Genomic DNA, 17,518 nt, shown 5'->3' on the forward strand with positions numbered 1-17,518 from the left:
AGGATCCTGGAAAATTCTGATTACTCCGTAACTCCAAAACTTGACAGTGCTCAATCTCCCTCCCAATGTAGCAAACCCCCAAAGCTTGACCGCACTTCAGTCCACTGTCGTGATATTAAGGTGCATGCCTTTGGCAATTTGATGGGCACAGACACAAGGTTAAGGGCAGCCCCCTGTGTCGACACTGCCCTTTTCCTGCCTTCTCTGCCATTCTGTCTCCGCAGCGCACACACAAAGACCAGCTGTCATAGCTTTTGGGATTGGTAAACCAGCTTCTACCATTCCTACTGAACATGGTTATCTTCCTAAGCAACAACCCAAGGTAGTTTTCATGCATATTCAGAATCATGGGCACGATCTGTCTGTGAATCTCTGTAGTGCCTGGTTGGAGAACATAGAGGATCCCACAAAAGTTTTTTCCTATTTCCTACAAGCACATGTATACAGGTCCCTCATCAGAGAGATCTCCTCTGGTTCACTACAGAGACTGGGTACGTCTACCAAGTAGTTAAATTAAACAGTTTGTTTGTGGAGTTGAAAGGGCATTCACGATTTTCAGACCTGAGGCTTGCAGGCCTGCACCTGTATTTGAGGTAGGGGTACTCTTTCATGTAGACAGCAAGGCATCAACCAGGCATTTCAGGGATCTTCAGAAGAAGCTCAAGGCACTGAGTTTTAACATTATGAACAACAACAACAACAAAAATCCTCCAACAAAATGAATGCACAAACTTTGGGAGTGGGAGGCATAAGACAGACTAGAGGGAACTTCAGTTCCTGGGGAACTCACATCGCTATTTTATCCTGAGAGAGATTTATGTTTTCCAAAGTAACTTTAAATATTATCTTTTTCAAAACTTCACCATCATGGTTTCCTTCCTTTCCCTCAGTCCTTTCCTGTCTTCCTCTTGCTTTCATTTCTCACTTTCTTGCTTTTTCTAGAAAAACAGGGTCAGCTTTTGAGGGGCTTCTGTTGATATGCGGCTGTTCATTCAGCCTTCCTTCCCGGTATTCTAAAAGGCCAGCACCATTAACCTTTTCAGACAACTGTCCCCTGAGCTTTCGGACAGGCCATGTGAGAAAGGATGATGAATCCTGCCTTCGCCTGGAAGAAGCTGTCTGCTCGTCCTAGAGTGGAGCCTGAGCCAAAACCTTATACTTTTCATTTTGGTTACATTACGGTCCAGCCGTGAAATGAAAAGATTGTTTAAACATATTAAATAAACAGATTTGGGGATGTACAATTAATCTCAGGGTGGGATTTTACTTACTCTCCTTGGGAACTAATTTTAATGAAAAATACTCTATTCATTGGGTGTTATAACGCTCTTGAAAGTTAAGGGAAAGTTGGGAAGTTAAGTCTGCTTTTCCTGCCCACCCAGAACCTCTGTTGAAGAGGATCTAGGTACTTACAGGAGAGAGATAATATTTACTTCCAAAGCCCTTTTATACATCTTTGCTTAACCATGAAGAACATGTTTTTCATCCTAAGCAGCCACTGGAGAAATCTGAACCCACCGTGATTTGCAATGGGGAGCCAAAAATAAGCTGTGGAAGCTACTCATCCAATTCCAGGTGGGCAGCATTATCCTGTGGGTCCCCCCCTCCTGCCTGTATCTCTGTGAGCAGGCACCACTGAGTTACCTGCCTCCAACACACACCCTCTGTCCTTTGCAGAAGATGTACAACCCCTTCTTCAGTCAAGTGCAGACGGGACCTTGAAGGCACCTAAGTTGTCTGGAATACCTTGACTCCGACTGTGAACATTTAGGGCAAATCTGCTGTTCTCAGTAGGTGGACGCCTTATTTGGTCTAGAGGCATTTTGCTATGTGGTTGAGTCATGAAGAGACACTAAAGGGGCTGCCAGTCTGTATTTTGAACCAGACACTGTCTTCCTTGTTATCACTGACCCCTGACAGACACACGGTACATAACCTTGATTGTGCCGCACTGGTGTTTTATTGCACATGGACCAATTCCTCACACAGTAGCTAGTTGTACCAGAGTATAAATACTTGGTCACATACACAAGAGGAAATAGAATATACACACGAGTGCTAAATTTTACCAGCAGATTCACGTGGGCACTTGGACATTAAAAAATAATAATAAAAATATGTAAATATTATTATAATATTTATAATATGGATACAGTTACAGTACCATGATAAGAGTATAAAAAGTAATTTCCCAATAAAGCATCAACTCAATAATATAATAGACAAGAGAAATTGAGTTTGAATTTTATTTAGCTTTTTAAGGTCTGCCCACCTCCCCATCCCATTAAAAATATTTAATTTTTGTGCAAGTTAACATCTTTTATGGACTTCACAATGCCTAACACTGTGCAAAATGGCATTTCCACCCCTTTTTTGTCGTCTTTCTTTTTAGCCACATGTGCGATAATCTCAACTGTTTCCTTTTTTTCTGTCCTATCTTCAGTTGACAGAGTCACATGTCACAAAGAGAGACTCGGCGCCTGGTCCTTCCAACTAATATTGATACATAAATAAGCTGTTTAATATAAACAAGTCTTTCTGTCTTGCTGTGCAATATGCACAGAGTGAGGTAGAAAACCCTCAGCAGGACCACCGAGGCGCGCAGGGGACAGGGTTTGCCCTCCAGAAGAAAGCAAGGTGAATCGTGTTCCACGAATAGCTTAACGTTTCTCCAAACCAGATTTATCTGCTTCGCGTCCATCTTTTCCCTTTGCTTTAAGAATAGGAGACACTAGGACTCCGGAATTAATATGCAATTTCTTTAGAAAGCAAAAGGAAACACTTCCTGGCTAATTATCACAGCTCCCACCCCCACCCCAACCTGGAGCTGGCTGCCTAGGTTCCTAGGTGTGGAACCGGAAGGCCAGGTGACAGACTTCAATCCTCCCCCTTACCCTCCCCACCTAGTTTCCACTTGGGCCCTTGCAGAAAATGTCAAAACCCATCTGGAAAAACGAAACAAAGCAAACCAAAACAAAAACAAAAACAAAGCCTAAAGGTGCATCACGAGTACACACAAAAGGCCGAACCACAGAGAGAAAGGAACCCAAGACGATCAGAAAGCCACACTCTCCCAACTCCTCCCAAACTTTCCTTTTTGCGCAACGGTCGGTCCGGAGCCTTTCTGTACGTTTTGGATGATTCGGATAGATCTGTGGGCTTCGAGTTCACCTGCTTTCGGTCTTGAGTAAACAGAGGTCTCCTCTCTCCCCTGGGGAGCGGCTCAGGGGCGGCCCGGCGAGCTCTCTTCCTCTAGGGACGCAGAGCCTGTGTCCAGGCCGGGACTTAGGGACCGGCGTCCGTGCGCCGCCGGGAGAGCCTGGCCCTCTACACCTTGGATTCCGAGGAGAAGCCCTGGCGCGCCGGCTCGTCCAGGCTCGAATCGCTGTCCACGGTCGTCGCTCCGCCGTTGCAGCCTGCCCAGGGCTCCAGCAGGCGCGCGGGTGGTGTGACCCCGGCATCGTCGTCGTCGTCGTCCGAGGGAGCTCCGGGGGACGGCGGCGGCCCAGCTCCCGCCAGGCAGCCCGAGGCGCGCGGCCGGTCCCCGCGGGATGCGCGGCGTCTGCGGGCGGCCCGGCGCGCGCAGCAGAGCAGGCGCTGGAAGGCCTTGCGGAAGTCGGGGCTGCGGCAGTAGATGATGGGGTTGAAGGCCGAGTTGGCGTAGCCCAGCCAGTTAAAGAAGACGAAGAGGCGATCGGGCACCAGGTCGCGGTGGAAGGCCTTCACCACGTTGGCCAGGAAGAAGGGCAGCCAGCAGAGCGTGAACACACCCATGATGATGCCCAGCGTCTTGAGCGCCTTCTGCTCGCGTAGGGCCACGAGGCGCGACGGCCGCCGCTTGCTGGAGCGCCCGTTGGCCAGCGAGTCTGCGGGGCGCGGTGGCCCTGGCGACGGCGAGGGCGCGGGTGAGGGCGGCCGGGCCGGACCGCTGAGGAAGCGGCGCTCGCAACTGTCGATCTTCTTCACCTGCTTCTGGGCCTCGCGGAAGACCCTCAGGTACACGAAGGCCATGATGCACAGGGGCACGTAGAAGGAGACGACGGACGAGGCGATGGCGTAGGCCCGGTTGGTGACGAAATCGCAGCACTTGGGGTCGTTGTAGCAGCGGCGCGCCTCGTCGCTCTCGGCCCGCCACCAGTGCATGAGGATGGGCAGAAAGGACACCAGAGCCGAGATGGCCCACACCGTGCACACGAGGGCCCGCGCTCGCGCGCGCGTCAGCAGGCTCTGGTAGCGGAAGGGCGACGTGATGGCGAGGTAGCGGTCCAGGGCGATGACACACAGGGTCTCGATGCTGGCCGTCACACACAGCACGTCCACCGAAGTCCAGAGCTCGCAGAAAAAGGAGCCGTACTCCCAGCGGCCCCACACCACTATGGTGGCCCCGAAGGGCACCACCAGCAGTCCCATGACCAGGTCGGCGCTGGCCAGGGACATGATGAAGAGGTTGGTGAGCGTCTGCAGCCGCGGGGTCTTGGCGATGGCCACGATCACCAGCACGTTGCCTACCACGATGAGCAACACGATGAGCGCCAGCAATAGGCCCATGCCCGCAGTCCACTGCTGCGACAGCGGCGCTGAGCCCTCGCTGGCGGGAGGCAGCAGCGAGGCGGGCGGCGACGCGAGCACCAGCAGCCGCGCCGCGGTGGCCGCGCCGTCGGGCAGCGGCGCGGCCGACGACAGGTTGCAGGGTTCGGAGGCGCCCAGGGCGAGCGCCCCCGCGCCCATGCCGAGCTGCGGAGGCCGGGGGCGGGGGGGTGTGGCGGGACTGGGCCGCGGCTGGGGGAACACCCCGGGAGCCGGGGCTGCGGGGCCCGCGCGGGGAGGTCGCGGCCAGGTCAGGGCAGCCGCGGCTCGGGGCCGGAGGCATGGACGCCGGGCGCCTTCTCCGCCGGAGCCGAGCGCTGTCGCCGCCGCCGCCGCCGCCGCTGCTGCTGGAGCCGCTGCCGCTGCTGGAAGAGCCGCCGGGACCTCAGCATGTTTCTGAGCGCGCGGGGGCCGACAGCTCCGGCACCCAACACCCACCCCACCCCCCGCTGCCACCCCCCCCCCCCCCCCCAGCCAGCCCCCGGGGCCGCGCGTCAAGCTCCCGCAGCCAATCGCCGCCAAGGCACGCCCCCGACCGTGGTGCCCCCACCCCCCCCAACACCCGGCACCCCCTCCTACCCGCGATTTGAGCGGCTCCAAAGATTCCGGGCGTTCTGCGGAGCCAGCACCTCCCCGGCACCCACCGGCTGCAGCGAGCGCGCCCTTTCCTGCTCCGGCTTCTACCAGAGTCGCGACTGCTGCGCCCCCTGCGGCGTCCGCCGGCCCCTGCGTCCCCCGCCCCCTCCAGGGGTCCCCGCTCGCCCCAGCACCCAGCTCTCCTTCTGCCTCCGGCGCACCGCTCCCGTCCTAGCTCCCCTCCTTCCCTTCGGCGCCCCGCAGCTCCCGAGTCTCTCTACCTCCGGTGCCGAGGTCCCTGCAGCGAGAAGGGAATCTTGCTGGCTTTCTGGAGACGCCGGAGTACCTTCCTTGGACAGCCTATCCGCTGGGGTTGGAGGAGTCTAGCCGCGGGACTGGTTCTGCCATCAGGCAGCCTGGCCCTTCCCTGACGGAGAGAGGACCCGGCCAGCCCGACAGCTTGCGGGAATGGGAAGTGGGTGTTAGTGGTTAGAGGAAACTTTCCAGCCAGGCGGGTCGCATCTGTCAGAAAGGCTCTCTGGGCGCTGTTCTCGCGCGGAGCTGCGCTGTATGTCACTCAAGTGCAGTCGATGGAGAAAGGAAGTGAGGGTTTGTGGATGTGACAGCCAACGCCAAGGACCAGTCTCTCTCTCTCTCTCTCTCTCTCTCTCTCTCTCTCTCTCTCTCTCTCTCTCTCTCTCTCTCTCTCTCCTCTCTCTCTCTCTCTCTCTCTCTCCCCCTCCCTCCTTCCCCCCAACCCCAGCTAAGGAAAATGACGCCGAGGCGTGTTCCCAGTATAAAGGAGAAGTTTAGGGCAACACTAAGTCGAGTAGATGGCACCACCACCCCGCTTAGAAAGAACACACGGAATGGCGCTTCAGACTTTTTGGCCCTGGTATTAACACCTTAACACCTGCGTTTGTGCTCTGCCGCCCATAGGGTTTTATAATCCGAGCTGAGGCAACACAAGGAACCTTTTGGTTGACGTCATGAACTGGAATTCAGATTTCTTGGTAGAATAGCTGTTTTCTCCTTTGCCCAACTTCCCAGATTCTCAAAACTGTGGGATTAGCTTTGGAAAGACAAGGGAAGAAAATATATAAACACCCAAGGCGATTAAATCTGAAAGTATTTCAAGTTATATCACATTTTCCCCTTCACATTGGCAAGTGAATCTGAAACTAGAGTGGTTAGCTTTTTTTCAGGTGGACTGGATGATGAATGGTGAGGATGGACCTCAGGGCTGGGGTGGGCCTCTCTGATTTGTCCCTGGGAATACCCCCACCTCAGGCTTTAAAAAAGGGATCTGTGATTGAGTTCTTGAGAAGCAAACAGTTTCCAATCATCTCAGAAGGGTGTACGGTATGTTATATAATGTTATGTAATGCTCACGAGTCTTTCGTGCATTGGAATAAAAAGCATAGCACCTGGAGGGAGCATCAACCTGTGGCCAGGCTGGGGTTCTCACCGGCAGAAAGATGCCTCCACAACTGTCTAGAGCAAAGAGTGAGCTTACACCCTTTATAAAGGCAAACACATGGGTGTGCTTTCGACTCAAGCTTGACCATTGAGAGTGTTACAACTGGGGAGTTTTGTTTATTCACCCCTGCCCTGGACTTATCGAGCGTCAGTTTCTGCCAACTTGGGGAGTTTTGAGAATCTGGGAACAGGAGCTACACAGGGGTGGAAGGAGCTGGCACCCATAGTCACCCCAGCCTTTTCAAGTCAGGGTCTCCCCTTCCGCAGGCTTTTGGAGGAAGGGTGTGTCGGAGACAATCTGAAAGCACACAGTGTTTTGAAATAAGTTGACATTGAGGCTGACCAGGAAAGGGCCTCTGAGGGCTGGGGTATAGGGAATGTGGGAAAGAGGCAGTCTGCTAAGTCCTGTTATTGGGGTGCAGTGTGTCAACCTCGTGACCCCAGGGCATGGTATTTCTGGGAGTGATAAGGTGAGGACTGAGCTGTAGAGGTTTGAGTCAGGAGCTGGGGCCAGCAACCTTGTGTTATTTATATGTACAAACACATCATGCAGCAGGACCACGGTTCTGGCACTTTCCCCCGATCATTTGGTGTTACATCAAGTTTCTCTGTATTTCTGTGCAAGAAATACATTCAAGTGTAAATGTTCCGAACCAGGAGGCTTTCTAACAGGGCCTTCAGTAGAGGGCTGCAAGCAGAGAGGAATCCCAGATATTCTTGGGGACTTTCCTCAGCTGTCCTGGCAGGTGAATTTGGAATAGTGTGGCTTCAGCTAGCATGTAGGCAACATTTTTACTTTCTTCTTCTTCTTCTTCTTCTTCTTCTTCTTCTTCTTCTTCTTCTTCTTCTTCTTCTTCTTCTTCTTCTTCTTCTTCTTCCTCTTCCTCCTCCTCCTCCTCCTCCTCCTCCTCCTCCTCCTCCTCCTTCTTCTTCTTCTTCTTCTTCTTCTTCTTCTTCTTCTTCCTCTTCCTCCTCCTCCTCCTCCTCCTTCTTCTTCTTCTTCTTCCTCTTCCTCCTCCTTCTCCCCTCCTCCTCCTCCTCCTCCTCCTCCTCTTCTTCTTCTTCTTCTTCTTCTTCTTCTTCTTTCTCTTCTTCTTCTTCTTCTTCTTCTTCTTCTCTTCTTCTTCTTCTTCTTCTTTCTTCTTCTTTCTTCTTCTTTTTGCCAGCACTTTTATCCTTAGATAAGGATATAAGATTAAGAAGAAGATCAATGTAACTACTGATTCAGTTTTGTTTTCTGTTTGCTATGGCAGGACACCTGAAACTGGGTAATGTGTGAAGGGGTTTATTTTGGCTCAGAATTCCCAAGGTTGGGAGGTTCAAGTCCAGGCCGCTGCATCTGATGAGGGACTCCTGTGCAGAGCGGAAAGCCCCCAGGGGTTAACCTTCATTTGTAACACCCTGCTCTCCAGACAGCAGCTCACTGTCAAGGCAACTGTGCTCATCCTGTTGCACCCGACCACTGCTTAATGCTTCCACCCCTCAAGCCAACCCTGTTCAAACAGCATCAGCTTGCACCCATGTCAGAGGTTTCAAGTCAAAATCTTTTCTACTTGCCACTCAAGGTGGATCAGTGCGTAGGAACCCACAGGTTTAGCAATACTTCAGAAAATAGGAGAAAGTTCTAGTGCTAATCAGAGCACTTGAGAGATCATGAGACCCTTCCTCGGAGTCCCCACCCCATGGCCGCCTTTCTGGGTTCGCTCCCTGCACTCCACAGGAGAGTGTGCTCTCAGTCACTAATTCTCCTCATTCCATTTAATCTCACACTGCAGGGCTGAGCATGTAGCTCAGCTGTATAGCATTTGCCTAGCAGGCAAAGGCCCTGGTTTTGACAGAAAGCAACGTATGTACTGCCTAGTTTAATGTATCAGTGCCAAGTTAATATTTCCAAAGGGCTGACGTCACCAAGAGGCTTTTTAGTTCAGAACCTCAAGGCCCCTCAGCCCAGCTCCACCTATCGATGGGCTTTTCACCATGGATGTCCCACAGTGTAGAACTCTCTACGCTGGATCCCATCATGTGAAGTTCTTCATTGTTTCCCTGGTTTTGGATCCAGTCTTTTTCCGTAGCTGGGGTATATTCTCATCTTGCTTCTCTCTCTTCCTGCTGCCTTCTCTGCCTGTTGCTTCTGGAAATGACCTCTGACTGACCTACAGTAGCTGTTTCAGGTGGCTGTGCTAGATTGCCTTTTGACGTCTCTTAAATCATTTTGATCTCTGTGTGATTTTTTCCCCTTTTCTAGGTCATATGCTTATGGAGAGTTGGCACTATCTTACCATTTTTACAGATTCTATGTTCATTAATAATTACTTGACATTAATTAATATTTAATGTGGATTCATAAATGTCATATTTAATTAAAATATTGTTTTGCGTGAATGAGAAGTGGTTGAATATTTCAGAACTTGGAATCTTTACTCATACTTACAACTCACATAATAATTATTATTCCCATATTTCCATATAAGCACCTCAAAATGCTGCTTTTATAAACAGAGTCTCATTGTGTAGCCCATTCTATCCTGTGGTCCAGGCTAGCTTTAAGCCCTGTCTTAGGCTCCTAGACGCTGAGGTGACGTGTGCTGAACTGCCACACTCAGCTAAGCACTTTGAAACACTGGAAATGTCATGACGTTACCTGTCCCCCCACCCCCCATTTCCACCCTGGGAAGATTGCTGATGCCTTGAATCTCATTCCAAGTTCTAGATCAAGTCAAATAACTATAGAACAATGATTAATAGTCACTCCACCCCACTCGTGGTTATAACCATGAACCTGACAAGGCTATTTTCACTCTTGAAAATGCAAGGTGAGAATTCAGACAGCTGCTGGAGACAGGCAGGTGAAAACCGAGGAAACGTATCAAAATCTGTTAGCAAAGTTTGCCTGGAGGCTGATAATAACCCCAAGCTACTTGTAATCAAGGTATCACTAATCAAAAGATCTCCTAATCAGAGTCTAAGTGGCTCTTCCTAAGGATAGAGACACAATGTTTCACCTGAAGCCATATGGCTGCTCCAAGATCAGTCAGTGTTCACTAACTGAAGGACAGCCTGGCTCAGGCTGGCTCTTGAGGTCACATGCTGGGTTTGTAGCCACTATGGTCACAACAAGCACAGAGGATCGTGTACAGTAAGCATGGCCAAGGCTGGGGCTATTTGGAAAATTCAAAAGCTTCTCCTCTCCCCACCTCCTTCCTCCTTCTCTGCCTCCTCCTCTTCCTGGTGTGTCTGACAAGTACATTGAACAATGCTGGAGCCAATAATAATATTTTTCGAAAATTGGATGCATTGAAGTGTTCGGATGGGGAGGCAGAAGACACAGGCTCCTGCCTGGCTTCGTCATTTGACCTTCCCTAGTGACTTCACCTTTCAAAAGGACTCACTGTTCGGCCTCCCCCGCGCCCCCCCCCCCCCGTTACATGTGAAATAAATGACGTACTGTACAGAGACATTTTTTAAAAATCTAAGCACCATGTATTCGTAACACATCGAAGGCTGTCTTATCGTTGTGACCTTTCAGATCACAGAGGGCGCCAAGACGTGCAGAAGAGTCCATGCCCCTAGATAAGCTTCTCTTAGTCACTGTGACCCCCTTCGTTGTCACATTCAATATTCATATGACTCAGAAGCTCGGTAACAGGGAACTATTTTTAATTCTCCTATCACGAACAAATCACTTAAAAGATTATTTTTCCTAAAAAATAAATATGCATGTATTTTTCTTTTTCATATCCTTACTTGGTATATGTACCTTACCTTTTGTTCTTTTCCTTTTTTCTGTGTGTCTGGTATCAAACTTGGGTCCTTATACCTGGTAAGCAAATGCTATACCACATGCCAGCCCATACCCCACTTTTTATTTTTGAAAAATTTAATTATGTGTATAAATGTTTTACCTGCATGTATGTCTGTGCATCATGTGTGTGTGCCTGATGCCCAAGCAGACCAGAAGACATCAGATCCTCTGGAACTGAAGTCATAGATGAAGATGAGATTTCATGTGGTGCTGGAATTGAACCTGGGTCCTCTGGAAGTATTCTTCCCTGCTAAGTCACCCCCCCAGCCCTTATTTAAAATATGTTTTAAATTGCTATGTGTAGGTGTGAGTGCACACGGTGAGGAGCCGTGGGGTAGCGGGGTCAGAGGGCAGGCTGTGGTGTGGCTTCTCTACATCCACCCTTTACGTAGTTTTTGAAGATGGAACTCGGGTTTCCAGGCTTCCAGGCAAGCTCCTCTGCCTAGGCTGTTTCACTGGCAAATCACTCCATCTTTTTAAAGAAAGAATTTTTGCTTGTGTGCTTCTCCCATCCAAATTTCTCTTAGTGTATTTCAGTAGTGAACTATGAGCAACAGAGAGAGGAGCCGTTCTCTGTTTAATGCCCTGACTAGCAACCTGAAGGGAAGGAGGCCGATGCAAGGCAGCTAGGCACAAACCGGAAAGCAACCCTCAAGGTTTCTGCTGTTACTCAGTTGTGGAAGGAGTGAAGAATGGCTGGTCAGTTGAAATCCCACCTTCATGTGCATATTGCCACCACAGGTGAGAAGCCTTGGCTGACCGATTTCCTTCGATTTGCCCAAGTCCAGATTTGTGACAACAAGCTGTGCAAATTACCAAAAATCTGGGTTTTCTTTTTAGCAGTCTTAATGTGTTCCAGAAAAAACAATTACGTTGTAGGCACTGACAAGTTCATAGCAACAAGAATTCCAAAGCCCTTGGTTGTAAGTGTCCAAAGGAGAGGAATGTTGTCTTCTAAACATTTGACCTCCCATTTGTCCTGGCCATGTAGAAAATGCTTACTAAAGTTCTGTGGACTAATGGGAACCACTTAAAAGGTTATGTCTAGCAGATTCTCTATAACAAAAGAGGACATTGTGTTTTCCCTTCAGCCATGGAAGGGAGTCATCAGGGCCACCCAAATGAATGAACTTGCCAAGAGGAACAGGCGAAAAAGGCTGTTTTTCTGCTTCATCGCTGGATGGCAAAGCCAACTGTTTGTGTTTCTTTCTTTCTACTTACTACTTTGAGAATGCCAAACAGACATCTTCTTTCATCTTTGTATTGTATAGATATTTTTGTGACTAACATACTCCTTATCTACAGACTGTAAAAATGTCTGCGCAGACCTTAGTAAATAGAGGCATGCCATGGCCTTTGTCCCAGCAGGACAGAGTCAGCCTGAAGACTACTTTGTTTTTGATAACCACTGTGGTCAGGCTTCTTGCTTTGAAAATAAATATCAAACCTTTGACATGACATTTATTTTCCATAATGTCTCAGCTTTGACTCTCCTTGAATAAAACCTACTGGAGACCTTTATCTGATGAAGAGATTTGTTTCCCCACCAGAGATTATCCTGTAATTAAATGTTAAGGGGGCAATGACCTTCTTTTCAGACTCCTGCTAAATTTAAATTATCTTTCATACCAGTAGAGAAATGCCTTCCCTCTAACCCCCACCCTGCTCTCTCTACCTTCTTGAACATAGAAAACTGAAGCAAGAGAAGGAAGATCTGAACACTTTCAAGGAGTGAGAGCAGCTCTTTTGACTTCCTAATTCCATGAGTTGATCTTTAACTGTCCAATCTCCCATCTTGGTAGACACTGTTCACCCATTGCTACTTGTGAGCAGACTTTAATTGTGAGATATGTTTGGAGACTTGGGAAAAGTCTTGAAGTCAGCTTTTAAGTGGCCAGTTGTGAACAGATGAAATGGCTCTGTCATGTAACATTTGTTTGCGTTTTCTATTGGTTTAAGTAAAATAGGTCTAGGATAGCCATAGCATTCATCCACACAAATGAAAATCTCATTGTTGACACACGTTAGTGTGGATTTCTAGAAGTTCCACATGAATATTAACTCTGAAGACAGGAAACACCAGAGAAAAGCTAATCAATTAAGCCCTTTGGAGCTTTAATATGTAAGTGGAAAAAGAGAAATTCTTCCTGAGAATATGAGGCTCCAGAGTTGTGGTGCCCCTGGTGAGTGTCAGTCAAGTGCTCCACTGGAGCCCCTGGGGGCGTTTGGAAGCAAGCCCTACGTGTTTTATTATTTGTGTACCCTGAGTAGTGTCATTCCAGACTAGGGAGTCAAGTGACATGTACCTTGAGCTCTAACTCGCCAAATCCCTGCCGAGACCTGAGAGTGCTCACAGTGACATTGATCCTGCTGTCCCAGATGGTTACATCGATGGTACTGCCATAATATTTTTTTTTTTTTAAATTCTGCAATCTGTAAAGGGATGGCTGTCCTCTGACTTGTGACCCACTGCCTGCCTTCCCTCTTAACTGAGGCCCATCGACTCCTTTGCAGCAAGATTTAAAAAAATATTTTTTTGTTCTTGGCTGTCAGTTCTTAAACCTGTGCTGGCCTGGGACTCACCATCTTCCTGCCTGAGCCCCTTTAGTGGAATTACAGATGTGCACCTCCATGTCTGGCTTGCAGCAAGGTTTGGAGAGCTTCTTTCACCACTGCTGCTCAGTGGATCGAAACAGGTCCACATCTTCACTCCTGGGCGCTGTTTGCAGCGGGCTCTTCCAGGAGACAGCTGAGAACAAAATTTACGTATTAGGCAACTTAAAAACCCACAATTAACTACGCCAAAAGAGGAAAATCAGTATTTTAGAACAGATATATTTTGAAAACATCTGGAACCTACGCATTTGTGTCTTAGATGGTTTTTACTGCACAATTTAAAATGATGGCATTTTAGCAAGATTACACTAATTTTAGTAATTAGTTTTGACATTTACCTCAAATATATGTGTGTCTGTGTGAGGTGTGTGTGTGTGTGTGTGTGTGTGTGTGTGTGTGTGTGTGTGTGTATTTCTCTGGATGTGTGTATATATACCTTGATGAGTAAGAACGCTACGGAGTCAGACTGTGTGAGTTAAAATCCATGCTCTGCCAGGTCAGTTAGATGACTCAGGATAAGTGATGTGAATACTTTAGTCCTTAGCTTTGACATCTGTTGAATGGGAACAAGAATGCCCACCTCTAAGATGTTTGCCATGATAGAGCACAGGAGACATGTGGTATCGTTCTCAGCTCATCACAAGCACTTCAGAAATATCAGCTCTTCCATGGATTGTTTTCAGTAACCAAACCACGAGAGGACAGCAGAAGGATTATGTCATAAAATACAAAAAGCTCGTTATATACAAGAAAACAGCAGTGGCCAAAGAGATAACTTCTAATCAGTGAAGCTGAAGAGAGGTCTGTTCTAAAGTGGGAGCATGCACTAATGAATCTTATTTGGTAAGCACTTTTTTATTTCAGAGGCAAATTTATTCCTTTGTGGCCATTTCATCTTATTATTGTTCCATTTGGGGAATTTGAATTTCCCAAACTAATTTTGCATCATGAAAAGGTCATTCCAGAGAGGTCCCCCTGTGGTACAACCATTCCAAATAAATAGAAAACAATAATGGCAAAGCTCAGCCCACTCAACTCTTATTAGGGAAATTTATTTTCCCAGCCATACTTAGTCAAGCTGCTCTCTTGAAGGTACAAATTTACAAGATCCCAGTGGGTCTGGAAGGTTCCCTTGCGACCAGCTTATGTCAAGGCAACAGCACATTTGTGGAGCTGAGGCTGTGACACCTTCATCCATGAAGATGGGAGGCAAGGAGTGACTTTCCAACCAGAAGGGGAGATTTTCCAAGTCCATGTGGTTAGCCTCCGGGAGAATCTTACAGACTAACTTAATACTACGAATTTAACTTTAGAGTTTTAATGTCTTCTTAGTTTAGATTTTGTTCTTTCACAATAGATTAAAAGAAAATTGGGATGAAGGGGTGTGGATGATGCAAGGAGTGGAGAAACCATCCCGGAATTTCCTATCAGAAGAGAGCACCAGGAAGTCACTGTTGCCACTTACTGAAAACAAGACTCTTGTGCATCCAGTGTCACTGATAAATCCCTGTTATCAGAGCTGTCACGTGATGTTTCCTATGACGTCCATCTTTGAGAATTCAAACAGGATATTTTGGAAACATTTTTTCCCTAGAAAACAGGAGGATGAGAATTTGAGAGTTATTTTCCATACTGCTTCAATTATGCAAAAAGTGAATTTAAATAGCCTGTCATTCCCCAGTGTCCTGGGCTAATGGAGGATGACTCAGTTTGCTGGAAGCTCACACTGGAGGTGTGGGCAGCTGGCTCCTCCTGAGGGCTGTGAGGGAAAGAGCTATCTGAGACCCCTTTTCTTGGCTTGTGGAAGGCCACCTTCTTCTGTTTCTGTCTCTGTGCCCCAACATTTCTTTCTCACTTGTCATATCGGATCAGGGTCAGCTCTAATGATCTCATGGTTATTCACCAGTCTCTGTAAAGACTAATTCCAAATAAGATCACGTTGTAAAGCACCAAGGATTTCGAGTCCGATATACCTCTTGGGTGCATATTTCAAGCTATAGCATAAGAAACTTTATGCACAGCCTTAGTCACCTGTATAAAGTGCATGCCACATTTATTGACCTCTGGGACAAATGGCTGACCTAAGGAGGATTGCTATTTCATTTTGAGACAGCACCCCCAAATGTGGAATCCAGACCATGGTGATATAATGTTGCATGAATACAACACGGAGATTATTTCATGTGAAGTGCCCACATAAGCTGGGGAATCAGCCTGGGTCTCAGAAGTGGGGGAGTGTAAGGCGTATCTCCCTCATGTGTGTGCTTAAGATGGGGAAGAATAACTGTTGTTTCATAGCTTTTATTGGAAGACATGAACCTCAACAACTTTCTTGTACACAGGATCAAACAGCTCAGCTTTCTGCTAGTGATTTGGAGTCATAAAGAAAAGTCAGGTAATCCATTTGCTGTGTCAGTGGGTTCTTTTTACAAACTGCTTTGATCTTGTGGACACAAACTCAGAATCTTTTCCCATGGATGCAACATGGCTGTTATTTTTTCCAAGAAAGAATTAGTGTAACAGACAGCAAATAACCATGTAGGGAAAAAATACAACAAACCTTTATAACCAAAGAACAAAGCCAGCCTTTGAGGCCAGGTGAGGCCAGGTACTCACACAGAACCTAGTGAAACCAGGGTTTTATGACCTTGAAGTTAAGACTTTGATCCACAAAGTGTTTCAGATCCTAAAATATCAGTGAGGAAATAGCTCCTTTCAGCATCTTGATTTAGCTTTAGATTTATTATAGGAGCAGCTCCATAGTATTTGTCTAGCATGCACAAAGGATTTAATCTCAGTAACACACACACACACACACACACACACACACACACACACACACACACACAATTATAGGGAATCTGAAGTTCCATGGATATCTTATGTGTTCTTAAACTGTGTACCAACTCTCCACTGTATACCAATAACCAAAACAAACAATATTGTAAAATATTGGTGTGTACATGGGACATGTGTGTGGTGTACTGCGTACATGGGTGTTTGTATGTGTGAATGCAAGCATGCATGTAAGGGGGTCAGAGGACAACCTTGCGTGGCAGTCAGTCCTCTAGCTCTATCTGCTTAAGACAGGCTCTCTCCATTGTTTGCCACTAATCCACCAGGTTTCAGGGTCACCACCTCTCATCTCGCCATAGAAACATTAGGGTTACAGACGGGAGAGCTAGCTCCTCCAACTTTGTGTGGGTGCTTGGAATTCAAACTCAGGTCCTTGTGTTCACACAGACAGTGCTCTGCCACTGAGACAGTCTTATGATCACACAGAGAGCTCTCTGCCCACTGAGACAGCCTTGTGATCACACAGACAGCCCTCTACCACTGAGACAGCCTTGTGCTCACACAGACAGTGCTCCACCCACTCAGACAGCCTTGTGCTCACACAGACAGTGCTCCACCCACTCAGACAGCCTTGTGCTCACGCAGACAGCCCTCTACCCACTGAGACAGCCTTGTGCTCACACAGACAGCCTTGTGCTCACACAGACAGTGCTCTACTCACTGAGACAGACAGCCTTGTACTCACACAGACAGCCCTCTACCACTGAGACAGCCTTGTGCTCACACAGACAGCCTTGTGCTCACACAGACAGCCTTGTGCTCACACAGACAGCCCTCTACCACTGAGACAGCCTTGTGATCACACAGTGTTCTACCCACTCAGACAGCCTTGTGCTCACACAGACAGTGCCCTACCCACTGAGACAGCCTTGTGCTCAGACAGACACCCTTGTGCTCACACAGACAGCTCTCTGCCCACTGAGACAGCCTTATGCTCGAACAGACAGCACTCTACCCACTGAGACATCTCCCTGTCCTCCAAACCAACATCATCTTAATCTGTGCCTGGCCATGAACCAAACAAACCTCAGATTTATGCAGAACAACCCTACCTCCGAATCGTCACCTAACTGAGGTCCAAGTGCTGTCACCAATGACTTGTCTTCCCATCCGATTCTAAGTCTGGCTCAGCCTGTCATGGATCCCTCCACGTCAGGAGCTGAATGTGCAAGCAGATGCCCATGATTTCCAAGTAGGAAAAATCCAGGGATCACGCTAACATAGTATGCCATTCTATAAGTACCAATGCCAACTCCTCCCTGGATAGATCTGCTATATCTGTGTTACATAAACAGCATGGATTTAGATGTATTTGATTCTCTATTTTTAAAAATGTCATATGTGAGGGTTTTTTTTAATGGCTGGGCTAGTTTAGCTGAAAAATCTTATGTAAGATAGCACTTAAAAGCTCGAATCTGTGGGTCTGTGTATTATTTAGTCATCTGTTTGTGCAACTGTATTTTTAACTTAATTTATGGTGAGCAAACAGCTCCTCTGAACTCTCAAGCTGTGTTTCCCTACTTCAGTTTATTTTCCTCTCGGTTTCCTTCACAACACCTTACAAGGAACTTTCTCTGGGAACTTGCTGTGATGCTTCCGTGG

General features: G+C 47.9%; 1 protein-coding gene and 2 long non-coding RNA genes across 10 annotated transcripts in view; all 3 read right to left on the reverse strand.

The window, feature by feature from the left end:
- LOC128124479 (uncharacterized) overlaps window positions 1–5,855 on the reverse strand; it is a 53,629-nt gene extending 47,774 nt beyond the window's left edge. For all 8 annotated transcript variants that reach the window (XR_008222888.1, XR_008222893.1, XR_008222889.1 and 5 more), the window contains exon 1: window positions 5,445–5,855. This is a non-coding gene — a long non-coding RNA (uncharacterized LOC128124479). The remainder of the gene's footprint in view (window positions 1–5,444) is intronic.
- Adrb1 (adrenoceptor beta 1) lies at window positions 1,938–4,834 on the reverse strand. Its single transcript, XM_052760791.1, has one exon. It carries the CDS (start codon window positions 4,726–4,728, stop codon window positions 3,328–3,330), a length of 1,401 nt encoding a protein of 466 aa, XP_052616751.1. The 5' UTR covers window positions 4,729–4,834; the 3' UTR covers window positions 1,938–3,327.
- A 7,171-nt stretch (window positions 5,856–13,026) lies between the features above and the next one.
- Window positions 13,027–17,144, reverse strand: LOC128094280 (uncharacterized). Its single transcript, XR_008212909.1, has 3 exons — window positions 16,969–17,144; window positions 13,641–14,650; window positions 13,027–13,193 (listed from the first exon to the last, which is right to left on the reverse strand). It is a non-coding gene; the product is annotated as an uncharacterized LOC128094280 (long non-coding RNA).
- Between the last annotated feature and the right edge of the window lie 374 nt (window positions 17,145–17,518).

This window comes from Peromyscus californicus, unplaced genomic scaffold, assembly GCF_007827085.1.
Source record: "Peromyscus californicus insignis strain IS unplaced genomic scaffold, ASM782708v3 Scaffold_4__1_contigs__length_199733344, whole genome shotgun sequence".
NCBI lineage: Eukaryota > Metazoa > Chordata > Mammalia > Rodentia > Cricetidae > Peromyscus > Peromyscus californicus.